Source organism: Globicephala melas, chromosome 15, assembly GCF_963455315.2.
Source record: "Globicephala melas chromosome 15, mGloMel1.2, whole genome shotgun sequence".
Taxonomy (NCBI): domain Eukaryota; kingdom Metazoa; phylum Chordata; class Mammalia; order Artiodactyla; family Delphinidae; genus Globicephala; species Globicephala melas.
In genome coordinates, this window is record NC_083328.1 from 68,866,079 (window position 1) to 68,889,180 (window position 23,102).

General features: G+C 42.6%; 1 protein-coding gene and 1 long non-coding RNA gene across 18 annotated transcripts in view; one reads left to right on the top strand and one right to left on the bottom strand.

Annotated features, from left to right (window-relative positions):
* Positions 1-23,102, bottom strand: part of PTPRT (protein tyrosine phosphatase receptor type T) — a 1,174,296-nt gene that overhangs the window by 96,349 nt on the left and 1,054,845 nt on the right. For 12 of the 16 annotated variants that reach the window (XM_060285697.1, XM_060285704.1, XM_060285700.1 and 9 more), the window contains one exon: positions 187-377. In XM_060285697.1, the coding sequence (XP_060141680.1) occupies positions 187-377 (191 nt within the window). The remainder of the gene's footprint in view (positions 1-186; positions 378-23,102) is intronic. The other 4 variants (XM_060285703.1, XM_060285699.1, XM_060285702.1 and 1 more) reach the window with 1 other exon arrangement.
* LOC132593551 (uncharacterized) overlaps positions 1-23,102 on the top strand; it is an 81,846-nt gene that overhangs the window by 21,471 nt on the left and 37,273 nt on the right. Inside the window, exons 2-3 of one of the 2 annotated variants that reach the window (XR_009559199.1) lie at positions 2,336-2,484; positions 5,453-6,755. This is a non-coding gene — a long non-coding RNA (uncharacterized lncRNA). Of the gene's footprint in view, positions 1-2,335; positions 2,485-5,452; positions 6,756-23,102 lie in introns of those variants that run through there. The other variant, XR_009559200.1, reaches the window with a different exon arrangement.

A 23,102-nucleotide genomic window follows, 5' to 3' on the forward strand; every position in this document is an offset into this window, starting at 1 on the left:
TTCCCATTGCAGGCAGGTGTGACTCTAAGCTGATGCAGTAGGTCTGGGTGGGCCTGAGATGGTGCGTTTCCAGCAGGCTCCCAGGTGGTGTTGACGCTGCTGAACCCGGGACCATACTCTGAGTACCTTTAGTACCCATGAAGCCTCTGTGCCCATCAGGCAGTTTCCCGCAGGCTGGTCTCTTACCTCATATTCCTCCTTGAACCCGTAGCCCTGGCCTCTCTTCATCTGAGTGATGTGCTGGAGCAGGTCAGCCACCCGGATGGCGGGCTGGAACTGGTCCCGGGGATAGCTCATCTCCACGGGGTCACAGGCCCGGTAGGGGTGAGTCTGGATCGTGAGGGTGGGCTGGGACAGCTCCCCACGGCTGCCATCTGCTTCAAAAAGAAGGAGGGAGAACAGACCATCACCTATAGGAGTTTTGTCCTCTGTCCTCTGTGCCTCCCCTAGGTTGACCTCAGGAGGGCAGAGGGAACTACCTCAGGACTCAGCTGATCAGGGAAGAAACACGGTTTCCCTGGCGTGGCTGTGGCGGTAGATTTAAACATGAAAACAACAAACAAACCAGTGACACAATAACCCTTGGTTCGTTTCTACTTCAAGGGTGCATCTTGATGGAGTAAAGACAGGGTTCCAGGTTGGCTGTCATCTCCTGCCTGTTTCTGTCCTTCTTTCAGCCTTGTCAGGGTGGTCTCAGGCAATCCAGGCCAATCCTAGAACCAGTGAGAAGCCAGGCAGGATGGATACTAGGAGCACCCTCCTGTTGAGGAAGCAGACTACCTGGAACTGTCTCTGGTGCCTGCCCGCAGGTGAGGAGAGCCTCAGGTCCCTGGAGATCAGAGCCATGTGTCTGCTTCTGGTCCATCTGCCTGCATCCCCGTGTGACCTGGTTTCTCTACTAGTTTGTTTCCTTTGGGTCATACACTGGGAGGAATTGGAGCCAGTCTTGGACCCGCAGTAGATAGCAGAGACCTTGACCCTCTCAGCTGCTCTCCAGCTATGGGCTCTGCAACAATGATCACCTTCTGCCTACTGTCTAGTTTCCCCAGAATTTAACACTCTTAATCCAGGAGTGATGCTGAACCTACCTTGCAGGTGGGGAAGCCTGAGCCTCCTCCTTCAGTCCTGACAGCTACTTCTCCCAGGCCTGGGTCCTACGCCTCATGTCCTTCATACATCTATCCTTGGTATAAGATCTATAATCTCGCCTGATAATAATCTTTAGACACACTGAGTTGTGTTAACTGCTCCCTACTAGTTGGGCCACCCTCAAAACTGATGCCTGCTTAGGTTGGAATTTGAATTCCTCTGCTCCCCTTAGACCAGTAAAACCACTTTCTTACCCTATGAACTCCCTGCCAGCTATACACTGTCAATCTTTCAGGGCCAGTTCGTCTTACCCAGAAACCATTCAGGCTTGGTCTCCCCAACCTCCTCCCAAAGACATGGACAGTCTATGCTCTAGACCCTCCTGTTTGTGGCATGCAGAAGATGAGCAATGCCAGATCTGATGCGTCTCACCCAGATGTTTTCAGGCACTGCAAGGGACCAAGGCAGACCCCACGGGGCCTAGGCCACACTTGTTCCCTGGGAGTTCTAGCATACATTCCTCATTTTCTGCAACTTGTCTTTTCAAAATCCACGTATCTTTCAGCTTGTTTCTCTCTGTCGCCATAATCCATCAAACACTGACTCTGTATGTAAAAGTGAACTTTCCTCCTATGTGACAGCATGAGCAAAACTCTTCCTAGTAAGGAAGGATTGCCAACAGAAGGATCTAGAATATATAGGTTTATGCTCCAGGAAGAAGGGCCTAGGTGAGACGTAAGCACAAGTTTTCTGACAAGCATGAGAAAAATACTGCTGACTTTTCTCCTGGGATTTGAGGTAACAAGTGACACGTCTTCACTGGCGTTGCTTAAACATAGAGCTGGCAAATGTAGGCACAGCTTCCCTTCTCCATCACACCCTTGTGATCAGGAGTTAGATTTACTGAGACCCTACTCTGTTCCAGGGACTCTGGTAGACACTGGAAACGCACAGAATACAGGTTTCACCCTCAAGGCTGGGTGGTCTAGTATAGGGTAGACAGACAAGAAGAACCACTGGAAGCATGAGCGGAGAAGCTGGAAAAGCCAAGCACATCTAGGTAAGCGCAAGGAAGATATGATGGAATGGAGGTAGAGGGTGGAAATATGATGGGGGTAAAGCCGTGAGACACGGTGTGAGGTCAGCCTAGAAAGGTGTGAATGTCTTAAGAATCTTCAAGCCAGTGGGAAACCACTGAAGGATTTTCAGAAGACTCCTTGTTAAAGACTCATGCTATTTCTTGTAGGCGTCCCAGCTGCCATGGATCTGAGGCCTCCTTCCAGTGAATATCACTCATGGGGATGGAGAAAAAAGGAGCACTTGAGTTTGCTTCTCTAGATGCTGCACTTCACGATTCCCAGGACAGGATGAACCGGAGTCAATGCCTGGAGCTCTGTGAGTGTCTCCCACCTAAGCCACTATCATATATGGTGACAGCTATCTTCAGAGACCCACGGGCCTGGGACCTGGGCTGCCTGGGAGACCAGCTGCCTGGCAGAGATAGGCTCCTTAGGAAAGAGCATCTGACAACTTCTGTGAGATGCCAAGTATTCTCAAAACCAAATAGCTACCAATATGGATATTTTCCTCTAAACACATTGCTAGACAGACTGTAAACTTGGTGTCAGCAAAACCAACAGTGAAATGGAAAACAAACGTGTCTGAAATTTAGCAACTTGTATTGCTGTAACATTTGTAATAATGTCAGTGCTGGTGCTAATGATGCTATGAAGACTCGGAACCAAGGGAGTTTCAAGGTTTATTAATTCAACTAGTGGGACTCCCTTTTCCAATGTATCTTACTTCACCTATTCCCTATTAACCCCTGCTAATGCAGAAGTGATGCCTTTTATCACACCCCATTTCACCAGACTCACTATACTTAATTTTCCATCATTAGGTTTAATGAAAACCCAATTTCACAACTCACTTCTCTCAGGAACCTACAAGTAACGCTACATTTTTATCAGCCCCAATTAAAAATCGTTATGATGTTCCTTTTCGAGAGGGAGCCTTAAAACTAATGTGTGATTCTGCTGCTAATTCAACAAGGGTGCTGGAATCCACGTGCTGCTCGTAAAATGTAACTCAAACCAGCTGGCCCCGGGAGAGAACATTTTTCATTTTTCTCCTCACCAGACCCTTAATTTTCATGCCATTTCAACTGCTCATTTATAGGCATCACATAATAATATTTTGGATTTCTTTGGCACCTTTTCTATAGCTGTTGTCTAAGGCTGTGAATTCCCCCGCAATGTGTCTTGTTGCTGCCTGTGAAGGGATGCTAGCGCGAGCAGAGGGATTATGGTGACGTGTATGAGATGCCAGGTCACCACCGTCCCTCTGATTTCCTCTTTTCTGTCTCTCTGCCAGTCACTCCTCCTTCTTCCTTGGGAACCTGGCTTTGACCTTCTCTTTCTTTTTCATCCCCCTGCTACCAAGCCATTAGAGATCTCCCACTAGCAACAGCCACATATGTCCGATCACTTGCTAGGAACTGCCACTCCAGCCCGTTAACAAATATTTACTGAGTACCTATAGTCTACAAAGCACAGTGTTAGATATAAGTACAGACAGGAGGGTGGAGGAAAGTGTGTTCAGAGGGAGATACACTGCCACAGCCCTTGCAGGAGAGAAGAGGAGATAAGATGTGCATAAACATGTCTGACAAAGGTGGAACAGATGGGCTCCAGGAGGTGGGAGGATAACGTGTTGCAGAGTTAGGCACCATGGAAACATCGCCCAAGCTTTAGGCATTCACGCCCCACTTCTGTGGTTTTTGCCATCACTGTGTACAACCTGTACCAGCTCTGTCCAATAGAACTCTCCACAATGATGGAAATGGTCTGCATCTGTGCTGTGCAATATGGTAGCCACTGAACACATGTGACTACTGAGTGTGTGAAATGCGGCTAATGTGATGGGCAAACTGCATTTTACACTTTGCTTAATTTTAATTCACTTAAATTTAAATGTACACATGTGGCTTATGGTTACTGTACTAGGAAGCACAGATCTAGAGAAAGAGACATAGAAAGGGAGAGCATTCTGCAGTTACACAGAGGGTAAAGAGGTCCAGTGGAAATATAACATGGACCACGTATGTAAATTAAAATTTTCTTATAGCAACGTTAAATAAGGTAAAAAGGAACAAGTGAAATTAATTGCAATAAGAAATTTTGTTTAATCCAATACATTGAAATGATATTTCAACATAGAGTTGGTATAAAATTATTAATGATATATTTGACGTTCTTTATTCATACTCAGGCTTTGAAATCCAATGTGTATCTTATAAAGCATTTCAACTCAGACCAGCCATATTTCCAGTGCTTAACACCACATATGGTTAAGTGGCTATAGTATTAGACAGGGCGGGTGTACATCCAGTGCCAAATCAAGTTCTAAAGAGAGCTGACTTCGAGCTAGAGTGAACTCGAAAAGACACTGATCTAGTGTAAGACAGCTCTAGCCCAGCACTGCCCAACAGAACTTCATATGATGATGGAAGTGCTCTGTATCTGCACATTCAATATGGTAGCCACTAGTCACCCATGACTGTCAAGCACTTGAAATGTGGCTAGTGGGACTGAGGAACTGAATTTTTACTTTAACCTAATTTCAATTAATTTAAATATAAATAGCCACCTGTGACCAGTGGCTACTGCACTGAACAGTGCGTATCTATATAGTCATGTCTTCAAAGTTTCTCTTTAAATCAATTTTCAACCATTGCTTTACTTTATCTCATTAAAAATGACGGTGAAATAGAAAATCATGGGCGTGATATGCTAGCTTTGACTTGTGACCTTCGAGAAAGAGTAGATTCACATACCCCCATCGCATATCCCCTCAGGAATGTTGAATAGTGCATATCTATATAGGAATTACCTTTTCTCCCTGTCTTAAATCTGACCAACTCCATAGGGCTGAACTTGTAAAACTAATAGTTAAGTAGAATGCCATCCCACTGTGCCACATTCTACGGAACTGAAATGGACATTATACAATTGACAATTGACACGGTTATACTTCGTTACTTAAGGTAACACTGGCTCAAAGGACAAAAAAGAGATGCTTCATCTTTTCCCATTTTCTTTCCTGGGCTCAGAGAATCAAAGGCTCTAGCAAGCAAATACGGGCATCGGGCATCTCCAAGCCCTGTCTCTTCCTCGGTCCCTTTCATTGGCTAAGACAAAAGAGGGTGGATAAACACCTTTGTACCCCAGCACTCAGATTCAGTATTAGAAAAAATCTGAGATGGGAACAGTCATAGGAAAGTGCTTCTGGATTCATTTGCTCCTCCTGATAAAGAAATCAATCTTTCTCTTTGTGGAGAGAGTGTGAATTCCTTCTTCCACAGCTCTCACATGACTTGGAAGGATGGTGGAAGATACATCACATAGGGATGGGGACTGTGAACCTCCGTTACTTCTCCTGCTTAAGTCACAAGAAAAGGATCCCAATCAGTTGAACAGCGAAAGCAACGATAAGCATCTGCCTTCTCTGTTTATTGGCAAACACCAGTCCCTAGAGACCTCTCCTTCTTCGAAGTTAAGGAAAACAGAAACAAAACAACACGGAGTCTCAGAAAAATCTGCGATGTGAAAAATAAGAAAAATGACACTCTGGATGCTGATAAAAATAAAATTTTCAAAAGAAAAGTAGTCAGTGTTGACTGTTTACCCAACAGCCATCTCTCACCTTCCTCCTTTCTGGCAGAACCCCCAAACGAGTCTGCGTGCCCACACATTCCCCATGTGACTCAGAGGAGGATGACCCTATTCCAAGACGTAGGGGAAAATCCTGATTTTTTTAAGCCAATCAGATGTTCCTATCATCTCTGCCAATTTTCAAAAATTTTCAATGAGCTAGGAGGGAAGGTCTACTAGGGGAGTTCTATTTTCTTCTAGGAAAGATTTCCTTACTTCTAAGAAGGATATTCCAGGGGCTTCTGTCTCCTACTGGACATTACCATGTGTGGGTTTGATGCTTGGAACTGCTAAAGCAATCTCGCACCCAAGAAAGGATCCAGGCTAAGGGCAATGCCAACATGAGATGGCAAAGTGGAGAGCTTGAAAGGATGGGGGGCTTTAATGACATTCTTGGGCATCTCATTCAACCAATCAATGGAACCTCCTCTAACTCCTGACTTCCTGTTCTGTAAGATAACATATTAACTTATTGTTTAAGCCCATTTGATTTTTTTCTATAACCTACACAGTGGAAAACAGAAATGCATTTTAGATGGCATGAAATTCAAGAAAACATGGAAGAATAAAGAAAGTGAAAGATTAAACAATAAAAGGACAGCTTTTCCAAAATATGGATCAAGTGAAGAAGCAACTAGAGGAAAATTTGCTGAGTGAGGCAAGGAACGATGGTAAGGAAACCAAAATGGAAGAGCAGAATTTGAATGGACATTGGAATCTGTAATGAGAATAAGCAACAGGCAGAAACTTGTGGAGAATTAATTTGAGAAGCTTGTAGTGAACATATAAGGGAATGAGAACAATGAAACTTCTTTTTCCTTGGAATCTATCATCTGCTCATGTGTGTTCACGTGTGAAGGCACCAAAATGACATTTTCAGAGAAAAAACAGACATATAAAAGATAATTGCTGTTACTAAAGAAGAGAACAGAATAAACAAAATAGATGCAATAATAAAGGGTACAATGTAAAAACAGCTTTTTGGCAGAATAAAACCCCAAAATGAACAAAATGTGAAGAGCTCTCCATGTACAATTTAAAATTAGAACAAATCTCCTGATAATGTTATTAAATATTATTGATGTAGAAATACTCAGATAAACATCTAGGCTGGAAAAAAAGGCTATCCATAAAGAAAAAGAAACAATGCTAACCATATTTTCTGTTGCCCAAATTTAAATGCCAAAAATCATTGGAACAAAAATTTTTTTTTTTTTTTTTTTTTTTTTTTTTTTGCGGTACACGGGCCTCTCACTGCTGTGGCCTCTCCCGTTGCAGAGCACAGGCTCTGGACGCGCAGGCTCAGCGGCCATGGCTCACGGGCCCAGCCGCTCCGCGGCATGTGGGACCTTCCCGGACCGGGGCACGAACCCGTGTCCCCTGCATCGGCAGGCGGACTCTGAACTACTGCGCCACCAGGGAAGCCCCGGAACAAAATTTTTGAGGGAAATATGCTGTGACTCCAAAATCATACCCTGATAAAAGTTGTTTTTCATTTGTGAGGCTACAGAAAGATGTTCCCTGATGCACAAAGATTCAGAAATTATACTGGCTCTGATTCTTTTCTAGAGGCTTGGGGAGGTGGGGAAACAAGGAAAACATTTTTTAGTTAAAAAAAATAAAAAACTCCCACAAGATCAGAGGAAACTGTATTTTAAAAGAACTGATTTGTTATACACCAAAATCAGTTAAACATAGACATGAGTATTAAAATCAAAATAAATGTGAGTTGAAACACAATGAACTAAAAAAAAGAATTGTTAATGAGAAACTATGTAAAAACATCTAACATAAAAATACTTGATTAAATTCTGAAATGTTACTCACAAAAACGAGGAAATGGGTGACTGATGAATCACTAGAAAAAAAATCAACTTCTTCACCTTTTATAATAGACAGTCAATATATACTATTTTAATCTTGCTCTTAAGGATCTAATTTCAAGCATGTGTGTGCATATCTGTGTGTGTGTGCACATGTGTGTATGCACACACTTAAGTTAAAGGTATCAATTAGTAGAATAAAAAGAATGGTTTATAGTTTTCAAATAGTTAGAGGCAGTAAACAAAGGAAACTCTGGACCCCTACCACATTTTGGTCTGGGGTCTACATTTGTGCTCTGCGTGTGACAGAGCAACTGCAAACCTAGAAATCAACATACAAAATCCATGTAATACCACAGAAAATCTTCCTGTCCTGACAAGCAAATGAGAACCACTCTATAGAGCTATTTTCATAATCCAAGACATGTTAATTCCCACAGAACAAAACCGCCTCCACTAAAGATGAATTCATAGCGGAAAAATAAAATGTAAAGAAAGACAAGCCACGTGAGCAAGCTTATCCCCACAAGGGAGAGTCAGCAGACATGATACCCAGAGAGATGTGCCTGCCAAGGATTGAAAATAATAAAACTGTCTAAGAGACAATAAAATAAATACACTTAGATTGATTAAAGAGGATATGGAAGGACTGTGAACCACAGCAATAAGGCAACACATCATGGAAAAAGGATGAGTGACTTTGCAAAATACAAATTTAACTTCTAGAGATGAAAAATATAGTCACTGAAAGTAGAAATAAGTAGATAAATATAAGAACAAATGATAATGGGACATAATAGAAGTTAAGGACACAACAGAGAAGCTGGAGAAAAACAAAAGCTGGTTCTTTCCTTCGAAAACACTGATAAATTAGACAAACCTCTGCCAAAAATGATTAAGAAAAAAGACACGTAAACCACTTCACAATTTCTAGAAACAGGTAGAACACTTTTATCACATGCTTGGATTGGCGAGTGAGTAACTGATTGGGAAAACCATGAAACACATCTGAAGACTCTGATGGATGTGGCCAGGGTCAGAAGTTACCTTCCAGCCCTTTACCAGAGCACCAGCTTTTTCTTAAAGCTTTATTTTGAGATAACTGTAGATTTACATGCAGTCATAAGAAATAACTTCGAGAGGCCCCATATACCCTTCAGTCAGTTTTCCCCAAGTTACCATCTTACGTAACTATTACACAGCATCACAATCAGGAAATTGACATGAACACACTCCACTGAACTTACTTGGGTTTCACCAGTTTTACGTGCACCTGTGCTTGTGTGTTCACAGCTGTATGTAATTTAATCACAGGTGTAGACTCCTGTGACCACCACAGCCAAGATGCAGAAGTACTTCCAGCCCAAGGATCCCTCACGTAACAAAACACTGGCCTTTGAGTTTCTCTGGGCTGGTTCCTGGACTCTGCGTGACTGTAGCAATAATGAAAAATAGTGTCTCTCAGTGAAACCCTGTGGTCTACTAGAGCCCCATAAAGTGGGCCCCATATTTCCTGAGGCTCCTCTAATCCAGGGGTCCACAGGGTGGCCATGTGTGACCACACATGCTGTGCACTGCTTGATTTTAGAGGGTGTCATTCATGTTATGGCCTTGCTTTTGTGACTCACGCCTTTCTAGTTAGGAGCCGTCAGTCTGTACTTGTTTAAGTGACCAGTTGTAGGGATCGTTATTTTTATTTTAGGTAAATCATAATGTGGAAAGCTTCATGCATGTGGTATCCAGGGGGAGGAATAAGTGAATTATTAGTCTGTGCACTTAGTGACCTAAGAGCTGAGCCAGAGTTAGGAAGGGAGACCTCTGTTCAGAGTGTCTTCTGTGGGTCAGGAGTGAATTGGACTCTCATGGGGGGTTTTGTGTGTGTGCGTGTGTGTGTGTGTGTGTGTGTGTGTGTGTGTGTGTGTGCGTGCACACGCGTGCAATGCTCAGCAAGCACTTGAGTTTTCCCTCACCTCTGCTGCAGCCAGAGGTAGATGGTTTTTTATCTGTTTGATAAAATAGACATCTACATGACAGACTCTAGGTCCATCCACCTCACCACAAATAACTCAATTTCGTTTCTTTTTATGGCTGAGTAGTATTCCATTGTATATATGTGCCACAGCTTCTGTCATACAGAGCAAAGTAAGTCAGAAAGAGAAAAACAAATACCGTATGCTAACACATATATATATGGAATCTAAGGAAAAAAAAAATGTCGTGAAGAACCTAGGGGTAAGACGGGAATAAAGACACAGACCTACTACAGAATGGACCTGAGGACACGGGAAGGGTAAGCTGGGACAAAGTGAGACAGTAGCAGGGACATATATACAGTACCAAACGTAAAATAGATAGCTAGTGGGAAGCAGCCGCGTAGCACAGGGAGATCAGCTCGGTGCTTTGTGACCACCTAGAGGGGTGGGATAGGGAGGGTGGGAGGGAGGGAGACGCAAGAGGGAAGAGATATGGGAACATATGTGTATGTATAACTGATTCACTTTGTTATAAAGCAGAAACTAACACACCATTGTAAAGCAATTATACTCCAATAAAGATGTTAAAAAAAACAGACTTCTAGGTATGATTGTGCTTGAAGAAAGGATTTCACTGTTAAAAAAAAAAAGACTTTGAAAGTCTTTTTTATTTTTCATTTTGTCACAATTTCATGAAAATCAGCGGGAAAACAAGACAGCAAAAGTGCTGATACCAGGGTTCACAGCATAGGTTTTATAAACTTAATTCAAACAAAAATGAAGATCACTTGGCGAGCCAGAAGCAACAGACCTGTAGCAACAAGAGGATGCTTTTTGGTCTTAACTGCTCAGTGATCAAACTAGGAAAGGAGAGAACAAAGCTGAGGGGTACGTATGGGATCTTGGAAATATACTGCTGAACCACAAAGGAGAAGGGGTATAATGCTGAACTTTGAAAATGTTTCAGCTCACCAGAAACACAAACTCTTTTTTGTAACGTCGAAGTCCAGTGTTTAATTATTGCATAGTCACCACCCACTTGCACTTCTGTTTGAAGTAACGGACTATCTGAACTTCGATGAGTAGAAAAATACCCCATAAATAGGCAGTGATACATGTGCCTAAAGAATTTTGTAAACACATGATAAAGTATGGTACAAATTTTGGCTGGTAAGGAATGGCTTCCTGGGGATTATACTGCTTATCAGATGAGAATGAAGTACATTAAGAAGAAAATGTGAGTTTACACAATGTTATCATTGTGAAGTTATTTAATACTATTAGTAGAAAAGTCTGTATATGGCTGTTCGTGTTAGTATAGATAGGCTATTCCAAAGAACGTAAAGGAACATGTCCTGCTTAGTAAGTTACTTGAAGCAGAAATAATAAAGAACAGTAAATTGTATGGTTTTGATATTCTTGCAAGCAGGAAACAGAGGGATTCTAGGGTGGCTTCTGAGAGAGAGTTGGACAGGGGGGATGACAGGTTGTGTGGGGAAGGGTGTGTTTCTGTCAGACTGAAGGTTACAGCTTTGCTGTGACTCCAGCTTGGGCAGGGCATGATTTGGAATTTCTCCCTCGCTCCAGAGTTGTGCTCACACTAAAAGCAACCAGCCCAGCATTCTGTGTTGTGTATGTATCACTGCACTCCGAGACCCACGTCCTCATAGGAAGGTACGTGATGGAAGGGAAAAAAAAGTAAATAACGCCTCACATCGAAAACATTTCCTCTCCCTCATCTGTCAAAATCATAGTAAGACAAAGGTATGCAAAACAGTTGCAGAGTGATACTTAGCTAAGCTAGAAAAACTCAATTTTGTCAGGTTTTACAGTCTTCAGCCTGACAGGTGACTTTGTCTTTTGTTCATGTATACGAAAGAGAAAATGAAATGCTAAACTTGTCTGGGAAAGGGAGAGGAAATTGAAATGTGCAACAGCTGTTTGAAACGCGTTTGCCATTATCCTGGATGGAGAGAAGCCTGCTTTCTTCATTTCAAACTACGCCCTGGATACTTAAGCAGAGCGTGTGGATATAATAAGCTACAAAGACAACAGAACATTAATGGAGTGGAAACAACACAGTCTTGGAGTTATAAGACTTGAGTGTTCATCCTGGTTTTGCCACTAAATTGTCTTGCACAATTACTTTCACCTTCTGGATCTTAACTTTAAAATTATGAAGTTGAATTAGACCACTCCTTCTCAACTTTCAATATACACGCTGGAGATAGTTTAAAATGCATATTCTAATTCAGTGAGTCTGGAATGTGATCCGAGAGTCTGCATTTGTAACAAGCTCCCAGGTGACGGAGATGCTGCTGGTTCGTGGACCTGCGCTTTGAGTGGTAAGAGATCAGATGGTCTTTAAGGGAGCTTCCAGTTAAGAAATACAATTTGTTCGTTAATGGTCCTGGAGTTACTCAATAAGGCAAGCACTGTCCTTTCTGCTTCTAGTGAATGAATGAGGTAGTACACCTTAGTACTGTTCGAAACCAACCAAACAAAAACATTCAAGCAACCAATGCTGCTGGCCTTTACTCTGGGAAGGACAGATACCTAACACTCTCATAAGAACTGATAAAGCTGTGTGTGCACATCAAGGGTTAGCCTGGCAGACCCTCAGCTGTTAAATTACAGAAGTTGACTGCAATGGCAACCTACTGTGTTTTATGTAGTGGATCCCAAACCATTGGGCCATACAAGAGTCACTCAGGGAACATGTTAAATATAGATTTCTTCCCTAGACCTAAGGACTTAGTAGCTTTAGTTTGGGGCCAGTCATGTTTGGGAACTATTGTTACAACCATTTACGGGGGGTCAGGGCAGTGACTGGGGGCCAGAAAGAGGAATTTTGACTCAATTCCTGATTGAAACATAGTAAAGAAGATCAATCCTACAGGCCTGCTGCTCACCAACTTCTCCAGAATTCCTGTGGCTTCTTCTCATGGTAACAAAGGTGTGCAGGTCATAAGGGAATCACAGTTATAGAGAAACTGCCTCTGAATAGTAGCACTTGTGGGATGTCAATGCTTTAAGGACCCCTGTAAGTTGCAGTGAGAGATCTTAACTACAGTTCCTATTCTTTTTTGGTTATAGAAATGCAACAGAAGAACCAAGGTTAAATCCTGGCTCTACTACTTATTAACCAAAAAGCTTCTGGTAAATTCTTATACCATATCACATATTAAGCCATGCATTAATTATCTATCACTACTTAACAAACCATCCCCCAAATTAGCAACTTAAAATAACAAACATTTACTATCTTACAGTTTCTGTAGGTCGGAAATCTGAGTGCCGCTTCCACGGGTACCTCTAGCTCTAGGTCTTTCATGAACCTGCACGCACGCTGTCAGATGTGACTGTGGTTGCATGTGAAGACTCATCTGGGGGGAAGAATCTGATTCCAAGTTCACTCATGCGGTCACTAACAAACTTATTTTCTCATGGGTTATTGGAGTAACCACGGCCAGTGGGTCTCCCCATAGGGCAACTCATAACATGGCAGCTGGCTTCCCATGGAGCAAGCAAATGAGAGAGAGAGAGAAAGCGAGCAGCCCGGATGGAAGCCCCAGACTTTTTATAACCTAATCTTGAAAGTGACACCTCAATACTTTGTTACATTCTATTCGTTAGATGCCAGTCAGTAGATCCAGCCTGCACTCAGAGGAAGGGATAATACAAGGATGTGTGAAAGGAGGCAGGAGTCATCGGGGCCGTCTCAGAGGCTGCCAATTACAAACCCCAATGTCACCCCACAACGCTTTTGTGAGAGTCCAAAGAAATAATGTCAATAAAAGAGCATTTATATATGTTACAGCAACATACACATATGGGTGTACATATTATAATAACTTATCCCAAGGGGTCCAATCAAAACCCTCCAGCTACTTTTATTTAGCTTTCATTAGCACTCAGTTAATGAAAGTTCTTTAATTCATGAAAGGTTCTAAACTACCCTCTCTACACTTTTCCAAAGATTTTTCCAATACCTGATACTTCACGGGAAATAAATGATTTAATTTTCCTTACAACATGAATTGCCACTGACAACAGTCTTCAATCGCTGAAGAGTTAACAGTGCACTTTGAATTGCCTTACGCAGATAAAACATTCATTCCCTAAGTAAATGAATTAGCCACATAATTGACAGTCGATTCCAGTAATAAAACACTAATTAAGTGATTCTGCTAAGTAAAAAGTGCAATGTGATGAATTTGCTAAACAATGGCCTAACTAATAAATTTTCATGTTAAATAAATGACTTAGAATGGTGACTAAATGCTCACCATGTTTAGGGGCAGTTGAAAATGCAATGGTGCTTTTAGAAAACAATGACAGAAGTGATCCTGCCAGCTAACACCCTTAACAACATTACACTGGGTTCCTTGCCAAGCAGGGACCTAGTGAATACGTCTGAATGGGGCAGATGTACTAGATTTGGGGAGCGGGGGAGGGCAGGGAAATCACCATGGTCATAGCCTGAGTGACTAGCTTAAAAGAGAACTTGGAGGGATTTCCCTGGTGGCACAGTGGTTAAGAATCCGCCTGCCACTGCAGGGGACACGGGTTCGAGCTCTGGTCTGGGAAGATCCCACGTGCCGCGGAGCAACTAAACCCGTGCGCCACAACTACTGAGCCTGCGCTCTAGAGCCCGCGAGCCACAACTACTGAGCCCACGTGCCACAACTACTGAAGCCCACGTGCCTAGAGCCCATGCTCCGCAACAAGAGAAGCCACCGCAATGAGGAGCCCGGGCACTGCAACAAAGAGTAGCCCCCGCTTGCTGCAACAAGAGAAAGCCCGCGTGCAGCAACAAAGACCCAATGCAGCCAAAAATAAATAAATAAATTTATATTAAAAAAAAAGAGAGAGAGAGAGAGAGAACTTGGGAAGTCCAGTATAGCCAGACTGGAGTCACAGCAGAACTGAGTAATGCGCAAGTGGAGAAAGGCTTCAATGCCAGACCTTACTGGGCTAAGGAAGGTCAGAATCAGCACCAAAGAGAAACATGGAAAGCAGTGGCTTCATAGGTACAAGGGTCTTTGTTGTCCTTTGGAAGCATCTTGGGTTAACCTATTTACTATGGTGCCTTCTGAAAGGATGTGGATTGAGAGAAGTCCATGCTTCTTGTGGGCTCTACTGGTTTGGACTTCCAAGTTCTGTCCAACAAAGAACAGCGTAGACTGCTCATCATGAAAACCTTGCTCTCTGGACCCCTGCAGCTAGAATAGAGTCTTGCTCTTCCTTGAAAATATCAGGCACACTCTTGCCTTGGGTGCCTCGAACAGGGACACTCTTGACATTTTATCTTTTTCAAGTCTTCGGTCAAATTTCATCTTCTGTAAAACTGCAATGTTCCCCCACTTATAACTCCAAATACCACTTATCTTGTTCCATTTTTTTCATAGCACTTGTCATTTTCTATAATGCCATATAATTTACTTATCTTTTTATTGACCATTGTTTATTTTCTGTCTCTCTTTCCACTCCCTACCACCACTACCATGTAAGCTTTATGAGGACATAAAGGGAGGGGATTTTCCCTGCTTTATTCACTTGATGTAGCATGAAAGCTAACACGTGTCTAGCACATAGCAGGTGCTCAACAAACATTGATGAGTGAATGAATGGCAGGAGGGTTCTCATTATGTTCTAATCACTGAAGAGAGTAGTGCAATCTGGGATTTGAAGACATCAGCATCAAAGTATGCCATCTCCCCAATGGCCTCACAAGTGTCTGCATATCTCACGTTACTTGGGAGGGAGTACATTATAGTAGTCAGATCATATGCAAGATAAATATTAGGTTTAAATCCCTGATATAACTCTTACTAGCTATGTGACCTTGAACAAGTTACTTAGTATCCCTGAACCTCAGTCTCTACACTTGTGAAAGAAGCCTGATTCCAATAATAACTGTCACTTCAAAAGTTGTAAGGATTAAAGGATATAGCATATCACCACATCCTGCATAGCCCCTGGTACATAGTTAGGGCTAAATAAAGGTTAGTTTCTTCTCTTTTCCCCTTTAAAGACAATGAGGTATATTCCTTAAACATAAAAGTTGACTTTACAGATTTTCCCAAATATTGGGAATATCCACAAGTGAATAAAGTTGGAGAAGGCTAAGCAGTGACTGGGGTGCGAGGGGGAGAAGGAAAAAATTGTTAGAAGCATACAGCCCTCTGGAGGAGACAAGGGAGGTCACAAGGGTAGGGGCAGCTGTAGCCACAAAGTACTTCTGAAGAGTGTTCCTTCTGTGTTCCAGTCCTGCACTGAATGATGGAGTCCAAGGATGCCATCACTGGCCATGAGGTCTTTAGAATTAATGACGAGGACAAAGATATTAGGATTAGGACTTCCCAAGAAAAGGAATTGCAAAGAGCACCCCACCTATGTCTCCCAGACTAGCGCAATGGTCTCCTCCTGGTCTCCCCACCTCCACCATGGGATCAAAACCTAAGAGTAACCTTAGTCATCTTCAAGACTGCAGGACCACGTTTTTCACGCAGTCCACAAGAATAGTCGGTTGAATACAGAATCGTGAATCATTGTGATCCATCTTGATCACAAAATTAACATAATGGTTCATTCAACAAATACTCATCAAGCATCTGTCATATACCAAGCACCTAACGCTAGTCTCTAGGGACACAGTGATGGTTAAAACAGAAGTGGTCTCTGCACTTTGGAGCTTACAGTTTGTGAAGAAGGCAGACAGTAACCAAAAAACTGTTAAATAAATATCTGAATACATAACACTTGTGAAAGAAGGGACTAGAAAAAAATGGTCACTGTTTATATTAGAGATTAGGAAGTCCTCAAAAGATGACAGAGAATCATAGATCTGAAGGATTAATAAGGGTCTACAATGAATGACAGAAAGGAAGAATGTTCCAGGAAGAGGGAAGGGAATTGTGGAAGCCATGATGTTGGAAAATACTTAGTGTTTTCCAAGAATAGAAGGAAAGTCAATATGACTGAACTATACTGAGAAATCCAGAGAGTGGTTAGAGATGAGACCAAAGATGTAGACAGGAATCAGATCATTCTGAGTCTTACAGGCCATGAGACGCATTTTAACTTTACTCTGAGGGCAAAGGGGAGCCGGTGACAGGTTTTCAGATGGACGGTGGCGTGGTAGGACTTGCATTTTTAAATTGCAGAACAGGCTTGGCAAATAGCTATTTTATAAGTAAAGCATAATAATGACATTGAATTATTAGGTAAACCTCTGCTGATGGATCAATTTGCAAGGAGAGTGATGGGACAGTAAAAGAAGGGTTATTAATAAGAATGGGGACCAGATTTACAAGTGCATGTATTTGCTAGGGCCCAGCTGGCTGACGACTCAGTGGAGGACCACATGAGTCTTCACTGTAGCAGAAACAGAAGTGACTCTGCTACTTTGGAGTGACTCTCTTACTTTCTGAGCCTCTGTCACATCTGTAGATCAGAGGGAATTTCATCCAACCTATATCAAAGACCCTGAAGATGAAAGGGGTTTTCACCTTGGAAAAACTGAATTGGCCCAATGAGACATTAACTGAATAAGGATACTAATTTCAAAAATCGAATATGTCCAAATATTTTCAGGCATCAAACCATCAAAATATTGACTGATCAAGAAAATATAGAGCAAGCATGGCTATCTAATCAATACTTCTGGACTTAACAGTCCCGAGAATGGAATGTTGTAGAACATCCTCTATCACCTGCTTCATTACAAACAGTTGGCCACACCAATTTGTTTGTAGTCACTATTAATTCTGTAAGCAGGTGTGTGTGCGCGCGCGTGTGTGTGTGTGTGTGTATGCATGTATAAAATAAATGTCCACTGCAGCCGTGTTTTATGCTAAGTCACTTTCCTTGGATCTGATACATGCAGAAACAATACTTACTTTTTATTAGTCTTATCAACTCACACTCCAATACATTCTCCTCACTGTCAGTGGGATGATCTTTCTGGAACTGGACTCAATCCTGCTTCTCCACTTCTTAAAATCTGTGCTAGCTCCTTACAGAAAACATTATAAATTCCAAACTCTCTAGTTTTGACAATCTTTAAGACACAGCCCTTGATCCCTTTTCTAGGTTCATCTCCCACCACCTAATCCCATGGAGTTAAAAATCCAAATACTCCAGGGATGTCAAACTACTCATAATTACAAGTCCAAGGGTAAGGACTTCCTGAGAAAGAGGTCAGGGTCAGGGTGTCTCAAGGAGGATCAGGCCGCCGGGCAGAGACACCAACATCTGTCTCCTGCCCTTCATATTCTCTCTCAAGCTCTAGGGAAAAGATCATTTTATTGATGTCTTTTGGACTCTGTATTTTAGCGAAGACATTCACACTCACAAGGAATTGTACATGAGAGCAAAAGCTCTTTCCAGATTCTGAAGATCTTCAGAGACCTTGCCAAACCATGTGCTAGTAATGCAAGAGTTATCACTGTAACCTAAGTGGAAACTGGAGATTTGGAAAGTATTCCGATTTATTGTTCACTCTAATCAGCCAGGCAGACCTCACACCGTGGCGCCCATGTGCATGTACTCTCTTCTTTTAGAACAGTGTGGTAGTTTAATCTCCAAGATGACCACCATTCTTTCCCTTCCTGTAGACACGTGCCATTTCCCCTGCTGAGACGTGGAGCCTGCTTCTCCACTCTTTTAGGCTTACCTGGGATGCTTTTAATAATGATATGCAGCAGAAGTAATGCCGGCCAGTTCTCAACCTAGTTTTAAGAGAACTGGCATTCCTCCCGGCTTTCTCAGAACACTCTCTCTGGGGGAAGCCAGCCAGCATGTAATAAGTCTGACTACCACGAGTCTGCCATGCTACAGAGAAGACCAAGTTAGACGCACAGGGAGAGAGACCAGCCATCCCCAGATGTTCTAGTCATTGCGACCAAGGGGTCAGACACACAAATAAATGAGCCATTTGGGCATTCCATCCCTAGCAGATGTCACTTGAGGAAGAAATGAGGACCCAGACATATGGCTCTCGGAGAGCCATCCCAATTATTTCCAGCCATTCAAGTCATTCCATCTGAGTCTCCTCATTTTCACGCAGACACAACCACTATCCCTGCTCACTCCTGCCCCAACTCTTGGCCTACAGAATTGTGAGCACAATATAATGGTGGTTGTTTTATGCCATTAAGTACTGACGTGCTGTGTCATAACAAAACAAAGACAGCAATAACATGTTTCTCCTTTTCTGCCTTGACAATCTCTGATCACTCATTGTTTAAGATTCAGCTCCGCCCTGACACTTTCCTTGATCATCCTGAAGCAGCCCAAGAAGCCAAATTCCATTTCCTACTGATATTCTATCAACTCATTTTGGCTTCTTCTCATCTAAAAAACGAACAGTTCAAACCCCTTCCTTTCTACTTAGTGAGTTTCAATAACCAAAGAACATCTCAGCTCCCAAGACAAATCATGTGGGGAAGCCAGCTCTCCATGACCATACAGATTGGATCCATGTAATTGATGCCCACTGTCTCTCAGAACATTCCCGGATAACTGATGTTCTCATGGCTACTCGTGAGGCCATCCAGCCAGTGGAGCCTCACAGTCTGTTATATCTGCCTCCTGACTTCACTCTTTTTCTTGTTTCTTCCACTGGCACAGCCAGATAGCAGCCTATCTGAGTCTTTGCCTGTATTTGTGTCTGGTCTGAAGACCACCAGCTGTTATCCTTCCCTTTTCTTATGAATAGAGGAATGATTGTAGCACATTACCAGAGCAGCCAACAGTTAACTACTTGAGGATATTTTCAGTAGCAGCTCCCAATTTTGCAGGAACAATGAAAAGGGACTTGTAAAATTCCCCCCCAGTGTTGGCAGACTAGAGGTTGGTGACAGGGGTGGAGACATGCTAAGATCTGGATATCAGCTGACTGGCAAAGAAACATTCTTTGATTCCTTCTCTGCTGCACTCAATTCTGAATGCAGAAAGTGGGTCAACAGTGTATAGTATCAGCTGTACCAGGCTTTCTAAATATTCCTTTTTATTCTGACTTAGTATTGCTATGCCTGAGTCGCATCTATCTGCACATCCATCCATTTATCCATCTAGTCAACTAAATAAGAATTTCTGTCTATCTCTTCTGTGCCACACACCATGCTACATGCTGGGGACACAGTAGTAAGCAAACAGAAATGGTCCTCACCTCTTGAATCTTGCCAACTGTCAGAAGAGTTGGACCTTAAATACATTTGAAAGATGAGGTCAGTGCTGAGAAAACAGAATTCTATGATAGCACCTAACAAAGGAATCCAATCTGGCCTGGGGAGAAAGGGGTCAGAAAAGGAAGAAATCCATGAATTGAGATCTAAAGGAGCCAATTAGAGGAACAGTGTGGGTATAGCCAGTGTTCTAGATGAGTTGTTGTAAAACATTTCTGTTAAGAGCTAGAGAGTAAATATTTAGGTTTTGTGGGCTAGATGGTCTCAATAGCAATTACTCAACTCTACCGATAGGAGCACAGGAACAGCTATGTATAGACAAGATGTAAAAAATAAGCATAGCTCTTTTCCAGTAAAGCTTTATTTACAAAAACAAAGAGTGTGCTGGATTTGGCCTGTGGGCTGTAGTTTGTCGACCCTGCTGTAGACAGAGCAATGGCATGCGCAGAGGCCCCGTGGGAGAAGGAGTGGGGAAAAGGTGGAGCACTTAGGGAAGAAGGTAGTGTGGCTGGAGGTCACAGAGAAAGGAACAGTGAAATGTGAGAACTTGGAAAAAATGAGCAGGGCAAGATCTGGATGTAAGATCTGGATGGGGACTTCAGTTGTTAGCTTAAGAAAAATCAGAAGCCAGGGAGATATGAGGCAACGTATTTACATCTGCCTTGAATAGATCTCCCTAACTGCTAAGAAGAAAATGAACTAGAGAATGACAAGGATGGATATGAGGACTATTTAGGGGCTGTGGACCTTACTGAAGCAGGAGATGATGGTAACTTGGACGAGGATGGAGGTATTGAATGTGGATGGGCTCTACACATATTGAAGAAGCAGAATAATCAAAACTTGGTATTGAATTAAATGTGGAGGGTAAGGGAAAGGAACATGTCAAGATTACTCTACATTGTATCTCTGCTAAATGTGTCTCTGCTAATCATGTTTAACACATTTCTTCTTGTTTTACTGCCAAGGGATTGAAATTTTACTTTCATTTCCAGCCTTCATATAGTTAGGGAGTCAACTCACATGGCTGGTGAAGTGAAAAGTAAATCACCCAAAGACAGATGAATTACACGGTTAATGGGCCAGAAGAGCCTCCCTTCACCAGACACCATTCTCCGCGCAGTTTCTACACGTACCTCTACTAGATGCATCATGCCGTATCACTGTGTCTGTGCTCCCTAAAATATCATGGGATTTCTGGAAGCAGAACTGCCTTTTTCATGTTTGTGTTACCAACACTTAGTATTGTGGTTGGGGGATCTCCTCACTCGACATCTGTCCACTCTAGAGGTAGGTGCAGGTTAGAGATATAATAGACGTCTGGTGGTGTAGGCAGTTCCTCTCAATACAGTCAAGAGCATCCTACTGAGTCAGCCTCTAACTAAACATCATGACATACTCCAGAAGCATGTAGGAGACCACCTAGAAAATGATGGAGATGGTAACGCAGGGGACAGAGGGATTTTGCCTGTCCTTGGCACTCTGATCTTTTTCTTCCATTTCCTTGAATTCTGCTTTGCAAAGACGTTCCCTCTCCAAACCTCTACCTCCTGTATCATACCTGCTGTCCACCTCTGTGGGCAGTGGGACAACCTACCACCTGGGCAAGAACTTTACGTGCGCTCCTCAACCTCTGTGATGATGTCAACGCTACAGCTCCTTCACTGAATTTCTAAGGTATATAGATCTGCTCCCAACCACTAATATATAAATCAGACTTCAGACTTTTAAAAATTTCTATTTTGATTCAGAAAGTTATGCTTTGCCTACTGAGATCTCATCATAATCCTGGCTGAGTAGACAACCATGAGGCTACCTGATCCATGAACTCATTCACACATTCCAAGGTCCATCTCAGGGTCTGGGTGGACGACCAGAAAGTCTGCACTTGGACTAGTCACGTAGCCCCTTTCAGAGACCCCTGTTTTGCCGTCAGCTTTAACTGACTGCTTTTCTGTAGGCACTTCTAATAGGTAAGTCCCAGTTTGATGCTCTGGTTCTTCCATTAACTTGCTAAGGGATGCCAGGCAACGTGTCCCATCTTAATGTGCCTCAATTTCCTTATTCATGGCAAAGTCTTCAATCACTGTGTATATACAATGTAGCAAACATTTATATCTCCAGGCCAGACTCCTCTGCTGAGCTCCAGGCCCACAAATCCAACAGCCTGCTCGACATGTCTTCAGTGACTCAACAGCACTTCAAACCGTATCTGTCTAGATCTGAACTCCCCCGCTCCTGCTTCAAATCTGGCCTCTTCTTGTGCTCATTATCTCATTTAATGTCATCATCACCGCCCACTTAGACGGAGCATAAGCAGAAAAGAGAAGATTCTGGACTAGGTCCTGGGATGTTGGAATGGTTAGAAGAAGAACCAAGAAAGAAGCATGAGAAGGAGTGGCTGGGGAGGAAGGAGAAAAACCAGGAGAGTAGAAGTTAAGCAAAGAAAGTATTTCAAGGACAGGCTGCTGACAGGGCAATCATATAAACCCAGGTTCAAACCTCAGTCTGGTTTCTTGGTAGCTGTGTGCCCTTGAGAAAGTTACTTAAAATCTCTGAACCTCAGCTTCCCTGACCTGCCTCATAGAATTGTTGAGATTATGAAATGAAATGATGCATGTAAAGTGCTTTGTCCAGGAATTACTCACAAAATGTTAGCTGGCAGAATTATTATCTGTGTTTTCAACTTACCAAGGCTGTGGCTTTGAGCTGAGGAAAAAAAAACCTAGTCTCTAAGCTCAGCTTATCCTGCTACCTAGCAACTATATATTTACATTTTCAACATCACTTCTTTATCCTTGATTACTTTAACAAGCACTTCCTAAGCGCCCTGTTACCACTCAGGACCACCTGTGAGGTGTATACAATTCTATTTTCTTCTCAAGATGCAGTGGCCTAGCATAAATTGTCAAAAACAAGTTCAGCTCTGTAGCTTTACTGAGGTCTCTTTGAAAGGGTATTGAGAAAGAATGTCTGGGCCAGCTCACAATGAAAGTAAAGGTCTGTAGCTGATAAAATGCTGTCCCTACTTATTTATAATGGAAAGCTGAATCTATACAAATCAAAGAGAATATGAGGCCAGGTTCCAACAACATGCAAGGGCACCTAACACTGGGATCACTCTAATTTCCAAATAGGTTGCCCCTCCTGGAAACTGAATTTAAGTAGGCTACAAATGTAAGTTCCTTCTCGGGCAGGTTCTAGCTACTGTTCCAGACATATCTCTGGCTATATGCTTTCAGAACAAAGCACCCTGTATTTTAAAGCCCCTTCCTCAAGCTCACCATACCCCTTACACCTCCGAGCCTTTGT